The 15708-nt window shown below is 34.3% G+C and overlaps 1 protein-coding gene across 3 annotated transcripts in view; it reads right to left on the bottom strand.

Moving 5' to 3' along the window:
* Positions 1-1548: 1548 nt before the first annotated feature.
* Positions 1549-15708, bottom strand: part of LOC149080570 (uncharacterized) — a 106048-nt gene continuing 91888 nt past the window's right edge. For 2 of the 3 annotated variants that reach the window (XM_089239704.1, XM_089239702.1), the window contains 3 exons: positions 12554-12722; positions 9642-9683; positions 1549-1829 (listed from right to left, as the gene is read on the bottom strand). In XM_089239704.1, the coding sequence (XP_089095830.1) occupies positions 1663-1829; positions 9642-9683; positions 12554-12722 (378 nt within the window). In that variant the 3' untranslated portion in view covers positions 1549-1662. The remainder of the gene's footprint in view (positions 1830-9641; positions 9684-12553; positions 12723-15708) is intronic. The other variant, XM_089239705.1, reaches the window with a different exon arrangement.

Below are 15708 nucleotides of genomic sequence, written 5' to 3'. Positions count from 1 at the left end.
TTTTCTTCTATGTTAAGATTTTTACTAAAAAAAGATAGTTGCTAATCAATTTTTCTGAATAGGTTTATTATACCTATGAGCAATCTTGACATTGCCAATCTTATTAAGTAGAAAAAAATTTATGTTTATACAAAATATGACCCACACCCTTTACATGTGAAGTTAGCTCAGAAATATTTTTAATATTCAATTTAAATTTAATACGATCCAAAACAATAAGTTTCACAATATCATTTCTAGATAAAAAGTTTTCAAGCTCATTTTCAACAAACGAGCGAAGGGCATTATTTTCAAGAGAAAATATTTTTGCCCTGATCTTTATAAAATTAGAATGAATTCGAAGAAATTAAAAAAATCCTTTCAAGATTAGTTACATTTATATAAATATATTTTTACCACATCTACAACCATGTTGACAGTTATTGAAATTCTTGGCAAGAGTGGTAAATTTATCATAAATGCAAACATAATCAATATTAGAACTGTTCAATTTGGTATTCAAACCATATAGGTAGCTTTTTCACCAAAGTGGTCCCTTGAACAAGACCTAATTCAGGGCCCCTTGTTAAGGCACGCGACGGACTAGGCGCCATAACATTATTTTTCAAAAGATTCATAGGAATTAGGAGATTGCAACCTGAAAGAAATTTTTTAAATTATTTCATCCTCCGACTTGTGAAACGCAAAAATAACAAATCGGGGAGAAGAAAAAAAACTTTTACAATATATTCTTGTTTTTCTTTCACTTGTATGTTATTGGGACAATGTGGGGGGCCCCCCCCTGAGAACGACCTCCTCATTAGTTATTTGTATACAGCTGCCTTGGGCGCTATACTCTGGCTTTTGAAATGTTTTAATTTTTACATGTTTTATTTTTAATAACACATAGTTATAGATTCAGTTTTTCTTTTACAATGCATAATTTTATATCATCAACCACCACTTTCAATCCACTGCTGGATGAAGGACTCCTCTAAATGTTTCCATTCTGCTCTGTCTGATGCTTTAGCCATCCAGATGACTCCTGCCACTTTTCTGATCTTGTCAATCCATCTTGCGTGCGGATGCCTTCTCGGATATTTAACACCACGGGGGTACCAATCTAGAATACTTGTGGTCCATCTATTGTCCTGTCTTCTTGCAATATGTCCAGCTCATTTTCATTTCAAATGTTTAATTCTTTCTATGATATCGTATGCCTTTGTGTGGTTCCTTATCCAAATGATTCGTTTTCTGTCTCTCCTTGTGATGCCTAGCATACATCTTTCCATGCTCCTTTGTCTTGTATGTAGCCTTTGTATCGTTTTGCTTGTGAGTGTCTTTGTTTCAGCTCCCTAGTTGCCATTCGAAAACTTTCTGCAGCTGAAGGAAATTTTGCATTCCAGACTAGGTTGTTCCGAGATCTCAGTCCACGCTTTTTTTTGTTGAAAAAATCCTTTTAATTTTTTTATGAGAATTATAAAGTCCACCTTTAATAAAACCATTTTTTTTAATATCACGATAAAAAAATTCACAATAAAACAGGATTTTAAGAACTTGTCTAATATAAACACTAAAAATAAATTAATATTTAATTAAACAAGGAACATGACAGTCCACTACACATAGTTGAGATCACCAGGAGCAAAACACCTCAAATGATAAAAACAATCTAATATTTGATCAAGAGTCTAAACTGTACATACAAGTGGAAAACTTTGAGAATTTTTCTATCTTCAAAAGTTTCACAGATGTTTGTATTTTCCAGGAAACTGAATAATTTTTTTGGACTGCAGATGTTGATACTATGGAAACATCAACTTCACCAGTATTTAAAGCTTCAGCAACAGCTGCAGGGGGGAAAGGAGAAAATCAAGTTCACACATACAGGGTACCACAATTTAAATAAGCTTGATTTAAGTCTGGTCAGATGGCAAAATGTCACTTTTTCAAAAAATTGAGTCTTTCGCATTCTGGAGTCTTGTTCATCGAAATTTCGGAAGGTGACAAAACTTTGTCCATCTCTTGGTTTATGAGGAACCAACGGAGGCAAATTGTAATAAGTCAAAGCCATAGTATCACATTCTTACAAAATATTGTTTATAAATTTACCCTTGTGAAATTCTGTAAAAGTGACTTATTTGTCATCTGAGCACAGAAATAGAGAAAAAAAATCATTGATTTAAAATCATAAAATCCAAATTTCATTTTCCTTCAACGATATCGAAAGTAAAAATAAACTAGTATGGTATGTATGTTATTGAAATGTGATAAAGCTTTAGCTCATTTTTAGATTTTGTGCATGGAAAAAAAATTGCGAAAAAAATAGTGCAGTTATATCTAAGTTTAGCTGCCTATAAGTATTTCTAATGCATAGCTGCCAACTTTTGAAAATGAAAATTAGGGAGATTTTCAGGCGGACCCCTATATTTTATATTAAAACCACTTTCTAATACAGCGGTTCTAAACCTTTTTGACTTGCGGAGCCCTTTTCAGTAAAAAAATATTCCATGGCGCTGTCCTGTAGACCAATTTTTTAATTATTCGAAGTTAGATTTATTTTTAAAATTAAAAATATTTTTAAATACTACTTTTTTATTTTCCTCGCGGCCGCTGAGCCCCTGGAGAGTGCACAAGGAGCCCCAAGAGCTCCGTAAATCACCGGTTGAGAACCACTGCTCTAATAAATACAAAAGGGATTTTTCCAAATAAAATATTTTCCACTCATAAAAGTTGAAGCATAGGGAATAAAATCCCTACGTAAAACAAGTGAAACCGGAAGCCAAAACTTCAATTGGTGATCTAAAAAAAATTGTGTTCAGTCAGAAAACGATGTGAACAAACATTCTGCACGAACGACCCCAAAATCATCAGAAGATGAAGGAAAAAGCGTCAATGTTTGAAGAACATGTGATTTTGTGACACTAGCTTGATGTTTTTTGATTTCACATGGGTGATGTCAGTCTTTCCACCATGACTGATGTTTATGTGCTTAACGCAACTTGTACAAAAAGAAAAAGTCTGCCCTTTTCTGGAATGTTTGATGAAAGGAAATTCACAGAAATAAGTATCTTTAAAGTTGATTAAATATTTTTTTTTCTTATATATCAGTATTAGTGTTTTATTATATCACGCCCACGTACGTAACTTCAACAAAAGAGGAAGTTTTTGTTGGTAACAAGAGCACACAAGTGCATGCAAACTGAACTCGACCGATGACGTCATATTTTTCTGTTTATATATATCTTGTTTTTGTGAAGACAAAGATTGGTTGATATGATGTGATGATCTGTTACACATGGATGTTTTTCATCGAATAAAATGTTCTTGAATTTTAATCATTGATGAATGCTTCCTTTAACCACGACCTCAAATGGTAGCAAAGCGTGGTTCCCAATCTTTGTGGTCCATCTTTATCTCCATTGTGGTCTCTGGTTCGACGCCTGTGTGGTTGATAACACAACGTTTGTGATCGACATCTTTGTGGCTGAACATTAACGTCTAAGTGGCTGAACATTTTTTCACGATCATATCGATGTGAATGAACATTGGGATGACTATATCCTGTGTGGCAATAATCAAGGTGTGGTGAACATGGAAAAGCAGTATATTCTTGTTCCTTTGCTGACAGCTACAAATTATCATATCTGGAGTATGATGATGGAGGCAGCACTTTGCCTGAAAGGACTTTCGTTCTCGAAGGTCAACAACCGCCTGCTCCAGCAGAAAGACAAGCCGAAAGCAAAGAACGATTGAATTGGAGGAAACATGACACAAGCAGTTGGCTACATAATTAAACTCACTCTCTCAGATGAACAAGCGTTGCAATATGCTTCGGAAAAACACACTAGAGCACTTTGGCAGAAAATCAAGGACAATTTTACTGGAATGGCAGATGATCGAAAGATTGATATCACTCAAGAACTAAAAAATCTAGAGTTGACTCATACTGAGACCATCAACGACTATGTGGCAAGAGCCAGAGGTCTTTCAACCACGTGCATGTCTTTAGGACTGGTAATTTCACCAAGAGAACTCTTGTATCACACTGTTCGAGGACTGAGAGGAAAATTCGAGAAGATCCTGAAAACTCAGAAATCCCTCGACGAGATCGTCGAAATTCTATGTGAAGAGGAGAAAGTAATACAGTGTCGGCAAACTCCCGGGACCAGTGAAGGTACATTTGTGACAAGAAAGGATCGTCAAAAGACTGACCGAGTGTGCTATATCTGCCGGAAACCTGGCCATCTTCCAAGATGATGTTTCAAGTGGACTAGCCGGTATTGTTCCAAGCAAACTAGAGAATATAGTGAAAATCGAATGGGACAAAACTTCAAGGCAACTTCTCCTAAATGAGCCAGTTATACAGATGGAGGTGAAAGTGGAAAACAGAATCATGCATTTCAAGTCGAATACAGTCACAGGACTCCCACTCAAAAAATGAGAAAAAGTAGGATAACGCAGGACTAAAAAGTAGGATGGGGCAGGGTAACCCCCTTAGACAACATAATCATAGCATAATGGAAAAATTCCTAAAAAAATATTTTTTTTTTGCAAAAAAAATTTTAACTTTTTTTCCCCAGCACTATTTCAGTCAAGCCAAAACAAAATGACAAATGGCTTGGTTACAAAACCAATTTTTGGCCAAAACAGTGCACTAGCAACCACAAATAATTCTTTGCTGTCTCTCCTCATATATATCACATTCTTTTTTTGTAGTCTTCCAAAGTGAAGAGCTTGTCAACTCTCTTCGACAAGGTACAACAAATTTCGAAGACTTAAGGTTTTTTAAGAATGATGCACCTTCGAGGCCACTTTCAAACGCACAATCCAAAAGGTGTAAATTACAAGATCCGACATAAATAAGGCAAGGTGAACCAGATAGTTTTACTGTGTTCATCATTTTTTAAATTTTACTGTTTTACTCATATTTTACTATTCAATGCCAGTGTAATCATTTTTGACAAATGGAGCACTTCCATTTCTAGCTCTTTGCTGAGCATTGTAAATATTGTTTATGCCTCTTCATGCCTTAAAAATACAGAAGACAACTGAATGCTATTGGGTAGTATCAGAATCACCAAACCTAGAATAGACCTATGTATCCAACTGCTTTGAAATGCAAACTGTTGTTTCACCTATTTGCACCATAATTTTGAATGATGAAAGATACTGTACAAGACCATGAAGTAATAAATACAAAATTATTTTTCCATCCAGACAGAAGTTTTTAATGACTACTATACTTGTTGAACCCTCAAACTAAGCAAATGAAAAAAATCAAATGGTCCACATATACCCTCCAAATTACCTTAAAAATAATACAATTTCTGCTTTGGCAGAATCATTAATTGCATTCAACATTTGTAATATTTGGCAATATATCAATGATTTCCTGCTCAATTAAAATCAATTACACAAATTTTGTCGATAGGATTTGGTAAAAAAAATAGGAAAAGTATGACAAAAACTAGAAAGTAGGACATTTCACCGAAAAGTAGGACAAGTGGGAGCCCTGCAGTCATTACAGGTAAAAATGTTTGGATTGTAGATGGTGGAGCCAGTGCTTATATGACTAATAATATTAATTTGTTTGATGAATTTTTGACGCATAATAATGTTATACATCAAGCTGGTAAAGAATCTGTTATAAAATCTAAAGGTTCTGGTACGGTTAGAGTTAAATACATAAACAATGGTAAAAAAACGCTTATCACAATGTATAATGTTTTGTACGTACCAAATCTTAGATATAATCTATTATCACCTCCAACTGTTATGAAGAAGGGTTACGACATTCGTTCTGGATGCGATGCAATGCATATTTGTAAAAACTGAAATCATTAACTGCTCAAATTAATCACAAACGTTTGCAAACTAAGCTAATTCCAAATACTAAATCGTCAAATTTAATGCAGATAAATGAAACGCTGCCAGATTTAAATTTGAGCGAATTATGGCATAAAAGGCTATCACATTTAAATTCTGAGTATGTGAATAAGATGATTGAAAATAATTTAGTTAATGGTCTAAATCTTAGTGTTAGCAATAATTTGCAATGCGATGCATGTGATATTTGTAAAATAACTCTTAAACCTCCAAAAATGTGAGTGAATCAACGTAAATCAATACTTGAATTATGTCATGCTGATGTGGGCCTTTTCAAGTTGATTCTCTAAAAGGTTCGAGATATTTCTTGATTATTGTCGATGATTTCTCGGGTAAGTATTTCACATATTTCATGAAAACACAAAAGTGAATCTTTTGAAAAACTGTTGAAGTTCAAAAATTTATATGAAAACTTAATGAACACTCGAATTAAGAGATTCCAAACTGATAATGGAGGCGAATTCATGAATAAAGTCTTCGAACAACTTTTTGATAGATCTGGAGAGCAACGGAAAAAGTGAAAGAGCGATCAGAGCTCAACAATTCATGAAAGTAATTTACCCCATTGTTTTTGGGCAGAAGCTATTGCGTGCATCAATTATGTGACTAATTTTACACCGCACAAAGGAAAAAACGCCATATGAAATTTCCTTTGGTGTAAAACCAGATGTTAGTCATCTTTGTGTCTTTGGATGCATCGCATATTTCCGCTCTCCGAGAATGTTCCGTACAAAGCTAGATCTATCAGGTAGACGTGGAATTATGTTAGGATATTCCAGAAAAAGAAACGGATATCGTGTCTATGATATATACAAGAAAATAGTTGTGGAATTACGATCTTAAATTCAATGAATTGATCATGGGAAGTAAATTTTTGGATCACAGTTTTGACCACACACGTGTCACTATAAACTTCAATTATTACCAGGACCATCAGAGGGTTTGTAAAACTTCCTTAAAAAGGAATTTCTCATTATTCCCATCTACGATGTGTGACATCATTTCGAAAGGGGGGGGGGGGAGAAACAGTGGGAAAATACTTTTTGCCGAACAAGAAATTCCTTAATGGATGGATTCTTTTTAAATGAAGTAGGGAATGTTTAGGGACAATTAGGGATTTTTTGTGATTTTCGTAAAAATTCGGGAGATTTAAGAACGAGAGGTCGAGAGATGAATTTAAAATTTGGGAGACTTGGCAGCTATGTGTAATGCATTACAATGGGGCACTAGGATAACCAGAAGTTAGAATTGAAGGCCTAGAATTGAAAACTATGACCTAATTTCCAATTTAAAATAGATGTTGTACGAACATAAATACTCGACTTTCACAGGGTTCATAAAAAATGTTCCCTGACTTTTCCAGTCAAACTATCAAATTCCAGGTCATTTTTGAATCGACAATTTGAAAGTCTTAAGTCATAATTGTTATTATATAATATATGTACATTATTAATTATAATTACTAGAGCCAGGATTATATGTGCTAAAAAAGTGGAAAAATATGCTCTTAAAACATGCAAATATAAACTAAAAACTCCCAAAATATGCACTAAAAATCCTGAAAAGTTGAAAAATTCCGAAATGACAAATGAGAAAGTATGTATTAAAAAAAAAAAAAAAAAAAAAAAAAAATCACCATGCAAAAAAAAAAACCATGTTTCTAAAATGTATATTTTCTATTTCTTAGTGCATACATTCATTTACAAAAAATATTTCCATGTATATATACACATACTGCATATGCAAATAATAACTTCTACATATTTTCCTTTTGGGACTGGGATCACACTAAAAATTTTATTAAAGTTCTGTCATAAAACTTGTAAAATTCAACCAATTAGCACATTGGTTACTCAAATAGCTTTTTCAAAACTTTTACAGTGTAATCCTGGCCAGTAATAAAGCTAATTTCAACACTTTTTTAAATAATTTTAACAATCGACAACTTGGCTTTCCTTTAATATCATTTTTGGAAAAAATTGCTGATTGTCATCATAGTTTTATAGGAAATATGTTTACGACAGATGCAGGAAACTGGCTAAGTGAGGAGATATTGATGTTTCAGGAAAGAAAAATTCATCTCTGCCCTCATGGGGACACGAACCTTGGTCTCTTGTTTACAGAGAATTTTGAAATTTCCTTTCCTGAAACATCGATATCTTCTCGCTTAGCCAGTTTCCTGCATCTGTCGTATTAACAAGGGAGAGTGACGTCTTTCGAAATATGGTTAGCCCACATATATGAAAACTGACATTCATTAATTCAATAGTTTAAAATATTTTGAAGCAATCTTAATCAGTGTTTTGCTGCCTAATTTTAGAGATCTTTTGAGCACAGAAATACCTAAGGTACACGAGAGTTCAAAACAGGACTCATTGTCTCGTACCTCACTGTTGCTCAACAGCATAGTTTCTCAAACATTTTTGTTCTATAGCCCCTTCTTCAGAGAAATTTTTTTCTCATCACTCCTAACTAACACAAACCCATAGGATCCTATGTTTCACCCGCACTTAATATCACCCCCATGGAGCATTCCATAGCCGATATATTCCATAGACGACATATTGCCCACTTTAGGAAACACTGCTCAACACATTTCTGCCCCAGTGGAACATGGTTTAAAGGGTGAATTTAATTGAGGGGGACAAAAATTTATAGAAAAAAAGTGAATTTTTCCCAACTAATTTTTTTATATTGAAAAATGTTCATTTTTTTCCAGGACTTAATGATTTTCAATGACTTATCACCCTACCCTGTAAGAGGTTGATAACTGTAGTGTTACAACTGTCCATGACAATCATCAAACATAAGTATTCTCCATGATTTCAGCAGAGGTACCCTCACTGTCTCTGGAAGCCAAGCCTATATCATCCTTCACTCTTCGTCTTACGTTCTAGAGGACTGTCAATACTTATGACTTCTCTATGTCTTCAGGTCTAGTGATTGTCATTTCATGTGTTAAATTTTATTCAAGCGTTCTCGGACTTATCTGAACTGATGCCAATATGTAAATCAATTCTGTGCTCTGTTTACATGGAGGTTTACAGATGAGACTAATCTTTAATACTAAAAATTTGAAGCCAAATTTTTTTATTATTTTGTTTTATCCATAGTGTAAATTAAAAAATACTTTTTAATATAAATAATTCACATTAAACATTTACATCCTTTTAATTTTGGTCTCTAATCAAGTTTTTTTAGTTTCCTCATTATTTTTCTAAGTTAACCCTGTTTTGGTCCTATAATTTTACATTTCGAACCTGGGTGAATTAAAAATTAATTTAAAATAGGAAAAAAGACTAAGACACTTTAATACATTTTACATGCAATTTTACATCCTCTTCAAGATCCTGTATAAACAGTAAAATTTACAATTTTAAATATTTTCCTCCAGGTTTCTTTACACTTCATTAACTATGGAAAAAATTATTTGCTCAAAAAAAAATTAAATAGTGCACTGTAGGGTTAATAAGCAGTTTAATTAAAAAAAAATAGTATTTAAATTTAAAAAAAGATTTTTTTTTTATACCTTGGCATATGGCATTTGAAAAAATGTCTTCAATATGCCAATGGTTCATGAAGAATTAAGATTCACAAATAAGCTATATTTTTTTTTCTTCACAAAAAAATCAATAAAAATACATTCTATATGCTATAGTACTTTCAGGCACGATTCATTCCATAAACATGCTCATAATCCAAAACTCTTATATCAAAACAAACTTTGCTGTAAAAAAATTATGGTAACAAACCTATTCATACAAAAAATTTACCTGTTTTTCCCCATGAATAAATATCAGGATGACACAAGTCTGCTGTGAAAACACAAAACTCAAATAAGATAAAGATAAACATTAACAAGATTTTGAACAATTTTTTGCAATATTAATGTTAATATTAACATTTTAATAATTAGGATTCTAAATGATTAAAACCAGGCTTGACAATTAATGAATCAAAAAGATTTCTGGATGTAGCTGTTAATCTCTATTTTTTTGGTTTGAGCAGCTAAAACTTTGAAGATGAGAAGAGCAGATTTGATCAAGAACTCGGCGGAGCCTATCGTACCTCATTGATGCTTTGGTCGTTTAGTGATATCTGATGATTGTACCTAATGCTGATCCTATCAAGAGATTGTGGTGTCAAGTCAAAAAAAAAAAAACCCAGTCATTGCAAACTAGTTGCGGCTCTACAATAGCAACAATGGAATTCATTTGTTTCTGTGTAATGCTTGTTATGTGTAGGCAGATGACAGCACTACACATAACAAGCATTACACAGAAACAAAACTTTACGTCAGGTTGCACTACACGTACACGCACATTCCCGCATGTACCGATTCGTTGGGGGGTTCCGCGGGGGGGGGGGGAGGTGCATGTGTGGTGTAGCAGTAGTAGGTAGGGGCTCGGGGATCCATGATGTTCTTAAGTCAGCCACCTCGTTGGGCAATTTGCCTGTTGTGGCGTTGTATTTGTATTTGTATTGTATTGTAGAGGTCTAATCCATATCTATGCCTGGAGACTTATCAATTGAATGTCTTGATGCATAAAATATATGGCCAAAAGATAGCCACAGTACAATGTATTCGTACGATATCAATGCATTTTCTCATACTGACCAAGCAAATGCACATATAATTTTGAATTTGTAGAAATGCCCCAGCCACACAATTCTTGGTTCACATATATAACTAGGGAAGTCATACACTTAAAATCAAGTTGATTAAAAGTTGAGTGAAAACATTTATATAATCTGTTTTGCAGCCGCTGTGGTGGTCGAGTGGTCATAGTGACGGACTCTCATCGCGGGGACCCGGGTTCGAGCCCCACCGTCGCCACAGTGGTGGTCGGCTGAAGTTGGTTTTCTGTGGTTCCCAACTTCGAGGCGTAAATGCGAGCCGATCTCCCCATTAAAAAGTCTCGCCACAGAGAGCAGCAGTCCTACAAACAGTACAAATATTCAGTCATTACACTTCACTCACTTTATTTCTGAGATATAGATGGCAGCACTGAAAAATCATACACAACACTAGATACGCACTCAGACTGTTAGGTACACACCCTTACAATTCCGGCACAACTCGCTAGGTAGTAAATTGCCTATGGCGATAGACCTGAGTTGTGCTCGGTTGGGGGGGGGGGGGGAATCTGTTTTGCATACGGTCCCCCCCCCCTCCCCCCCAGGTTAAATTTGCATGCATGTTCTTTTTTGCCTGATCAATTTCAACAGGAATGCTGTTTTATTCAAAATCCTCTAGTGCGTTTGTGTTTCATGTTAGACCATGCATTCTTTGATGACAATTGTTTGTATTGGTGTATACTATCACATCTTACAGATTTCCCCCATCTTTTTTAAATCACCCAGTATCATCATCATCATCATCTGGCGTCCCATAAGGGAAGAGCCTAGGCAAATTTTGCCCATTGCTCTAACACCAAGTAGTTTAACATGAGTTGTGGGTCATGAGAATGAAGAGAAACATTATTCTGTGGAAATTTTCAGAGTTTGGTGGCTGCTCCGGGGACAAAAGTTATGGTATCTGGTTACCACATTATATTGAATCTCTGTATATGGGAGATTATGAAAACCGCAACCGGTAAAGCCATATCAGAAAATTTGAGGCTGCTCCTGTCTGCAGTGCCCTTTTAGAAAAGGAGCAGAGAAGGTCTCAGAGATATGGCTGAGAACTCAACATGAAGTTATTAAATAGTAATGCATGAAAGTTCAAGTTAAACAAGTTCAAATCACCCAGTATACACCAGAGAGTTTCTGCATTCAATCATTTTTCAAAATATAGTCAATAATAGGTCATTTCATATTCTTTATGGTACATATATTAAAAACTTTTCAATTTACTCTAAATTGATAAGAAACTTTGGGCTGCTCTAATATGAAGTTCATAATTCAAGTGTTCTTACTATATTTCCTGAAACATTGGGTATGAGCATGTTAGAAACCAATAACTTTTGAAGCAAAGTAGCACCCTTTATTTTTTAGTACAATGGTTCTCAACTGAGGCTCTGTGTGCACTTCCCAGGGGCTCTGTGGCAACTTGAGGAAAATAAAATAAATTTTTAAATTTGATAAATGAAAAAAGCATCCAGGGTTCTGCCATAGAAATTATATACTGAAAAGAGCTCTGCGAGTCAAAAAAGTTGAGAACCACTGTTCTAGCACATTCAGCCTCTAGTCTATCCAGATATTTTCTTAAAAACATTAAACATCAAAAATGTAAACTAAAATCTTAATGCAAAAAATACATTTTTTGTGAGGAGAATACAAGGCATAATTTTGACCATCAAGTTGAAAAATTCTTTTGCATCTAACAGGCATTTGAAAAAGTTTGTATAAAAACATTTAACATTATATTACGATTTAGACTCATTTCAGAATTTCTAGTTACTTTAAATTTCATAAGTGGTTTCATCAGTTAATGAGTTTTAGCTGTATGTTACTAAAAGTTTTTTTGTCAATAAAGAGATCCGATTTTGATACCACTTTCCAAATCAAATACTTGGAAAATTTGAATAAGGTAATAAATAAAAACCATTCACCACTAATAAAACATCATGTATGAAGTACATTCTTTGTAAAATGATGCTGAATGTTTTTATTAATGTCAATCATTCAGTATACTACATCAGATTTAACTGCAATTCTGTAATGTTTGAAAAAAACAACTAACCTTTACAGTTTTGCCATATCTCTTCGAAGCTGATGATTTTTGCCCTTGGAAGATCTTTGACATGTACCAAGACAAAGCTTTCTTCTGTTAATCCATAAACAGATTCAGAAGAATAATTATCTCTAATTGTCCCATTACTATTATATTGAGATTTCATACTAGGAAAATCCTGTAAAAAAGGTAATATTTGAAACATATTTCAAAGAATATGCTCAATACAAAAAGAACTTTTTAAATACTATGAACAACTAGCTTATAAAATATTTACACGGATACAAGATTAGATTTATAGTGAAACTTCAATAAATTCAATTTTCAAATATGGTAAAACTTTTAAATCAAAGTATTTTGTAAAATTAGCAAAAATTTCCCCCAAGAGATTTTTACACTTGGATAAACATTTTTCTTGTAATAAATATAGTATGTATACCAGACTCCTAGATGAGTATTAATCTATACAAGGCTTTGCATATCTGCCTTGTCTGTTGAGAGTCACAGGATCACAATTAAAAAAGCATATCGCTCTCACTGCAGGCAAAGCCATCTTAATGAGTCGAAGCCAGACCAGAGGAACTTTCTGGGGGAACTCTTATTATTTGTAAGTGACCACACTTACACGTTTCAATGAAACTTCAATAATTTAAGGGCTCTTGTTTGATTTGGATCCCCTCATTCGTTAAGACGTGAATGACTATAGTAGCATTTATAGTACAAGCCAAAAAAAGGTTGTCAGACTCTTGTTAGGTGTTAGTTCCAGTGTTTCTCAACACATGGACCCAACACCATTATAGCATTGGGAGAAGAACGGGATATACAGTCAAGGCTTATAATAGCAACCCTTCCATTATAATGACCGGTGGGACAAGTCCTAAATATTTTCCAATTTCTTCCACATATTACCTTTTATCCAATATATAATGACCGACAAATAATCGATTAGAATGAGTGAACACAACTCGGCCCTAGTGTTTTTTTTGAAGAAATGGAAAAAAAAAAAAAATCAGTTGAGTGTTTGACCTTCACATTTGATGGTTGGAAAAAAAAGAAAGGGTATGAAACAAAAGATCAGAGATGCCATTGACGCACTATAGCATGTCAAATACCCAAAATTTTGGGAAAGGATGAATAAAAATTTGGTTCACGCTTCTCCCGGGACATGTTCTTTTCTAGTTCCAAGAAAAAAACTTCAATTTTTCCCCCTTTTTTTTCACAGTCCATCACGATCTCACGACCTTGAGAAAGTGGTTTTACTACTTTGTATACTGTACTATATTGATATACATGCGGGTTGTTGAAGATATTTAATTGCTCATTTAGTTGGGCATGTACAGAATTTTCAGAGTTTCTATTCCCCCGTGGTTACATATCGGAAATTGGGGTATTTTCGTGGCTGTCTACTGGCATTCAAAGACAGTCTATATGGCATAAACCAATAATAATGGATTCAATTCATCAATTCATTAAAAGAATTTAATTAGTTGATTGAAATGGTTTTAATTTATTAAAAAGGTTTAAATTAATTGATAAATTGAAAGGTTTAAATTAATTGATAAATTAAAATGGTTCAGTTAATCAAATAATGAATACGCAATTAAAAAGGTAATTGGTTGTTTATCAATTATTATCTTATGAATGATTAAACTGTTCCAGACCGGGCCATAGACTCATAGAAATTTGATTCACCGAGCCACGGTTCTAAAAAGGTTGAGAACCACTAACTTAAGGGATCTCTAAATGTGCCACGGACCGCTTAAGTGTTCTGCAACTGTGCTGCAGGCCTACTTGAGTGATCTGAAAATGTGCCACAGAAGGCTTAAATGTTCCGGAATTATGCCACGAGTTTTTTAAGCAATCTCTGTAAATGTACCCCATAGTTCATTTTTACAAAACTAGGTGGCTGGCCACATCAGATGATCCCAGAGGGCCATGGGTTGAGCTCAATGGCTTAAAAAGTAGGTCGCAATGAATTTCTTAAAGAGAAAGTTCGAGTTCTTAGCCTTTATTAAATAGCGTTAAAATTAACAGAAATTTATTAGAACAACATACCAATGAAGATTATTTTATTTTAGAATATGACTTAGAATCAATTCTTCCGATATTTCAATTTTTTTAAATATCTTTTGCATTAAAAAAATTAATTTTTGATTGTCTGGGGAGGGCTAGTGATCCCCCTCCTCTTGTGCACGTCTCTGATCCCAATGTGCGTTTGGAGGTAGGGGGCAGAGCTGACAAGGTTTTGCTGACAAGTGGGGGGGGGGGGAAGTCCAAAAAGGCTAAAAATCTGCTGACAATATTTGAATGATCCCATAAAGCGTAGGACTCTCAATCCAGATGTTGCAGGTTTGATTTCAGCTCGTCACGTCTGTTACAATTTGTTTTTCTCACTTTCACTTTTTTTTCTTTCTCTTCAATCACAGTCCCGATAAAAAGCCCCCACTCCTCTGATTTAGGGCCAACCACGATCATCACCAGAAATGTTTAGTGAACAAATCTGCCACACATGGGATTTACTATGGGATTATTATGGCATTTAATTAAATTTAAAATGTCTAAATAATTAGATTTTAAATAATTGAAATTAAATTCAATTGATGTGAATCTAGTCACGTGTCAAACCTAGAAGTTTCACTTCTATATCACGCGCAAAATTCTCAGATTTTTTCAATAGAAATGGTTTTTCTTCTTACCTTCTTCCCGAACTAAACATCTGCAATATATTTGAGAATTACTACATCTGATTTTTTTTATTGCCAGATCTGACAACTTAAAAGCTGCTTACAAGTCTGCAGAGTTTGTGGCTTTGTGTAGCCCGAGTCTCACCTAAAGCTGTATCCATATTACCCACAGACTAAACACCTGTTCCATAGACTAAAGATAAATATACAGTTTTCGTCTATGGAGTGTCGAGTTCGTCGGGAAACATGCCTGGCTCTCACTTTGTTTCTTATTCACCAACATGCACTCCAACCGTAGCTTCACAATTTTCAACCATACATGATTTGGAAGGTGTACTCCTTTGATGTACTTACACCCTTGTTATACTAGAGGTTCTCGCTCTTTTTTGGCCGTAACCCAAAATCCACAATGTGATCAGCATCGTGACCAGTGGATCTATTTTAAATTCAAAAATTTTGATTAAGTTATTCCTCATTAAC

The sequence above is a fragment of the Pholcus phalangioides genome, unplaced genomic scaffold (assembly GCF_987345545.1).
Source record: "Pholcus phalangioides strain wild (caught in Gottingen) unplaced genomic scaffold, Ppha-v1.0 ptg000011l_1, whole genome shotgun sequence".
Lineage (NCBI taxonomy): Eukaryota > Metazoa > Arthropoda > Arachnida > Araneae > Pholcidae > Pholcus > Pholcus phalangioides.
The sequence above is the reverse complement of the archived record's forward strand: the minus strand, read 5'-3'. Positions and strand labels throughout refer to the sequence as shown.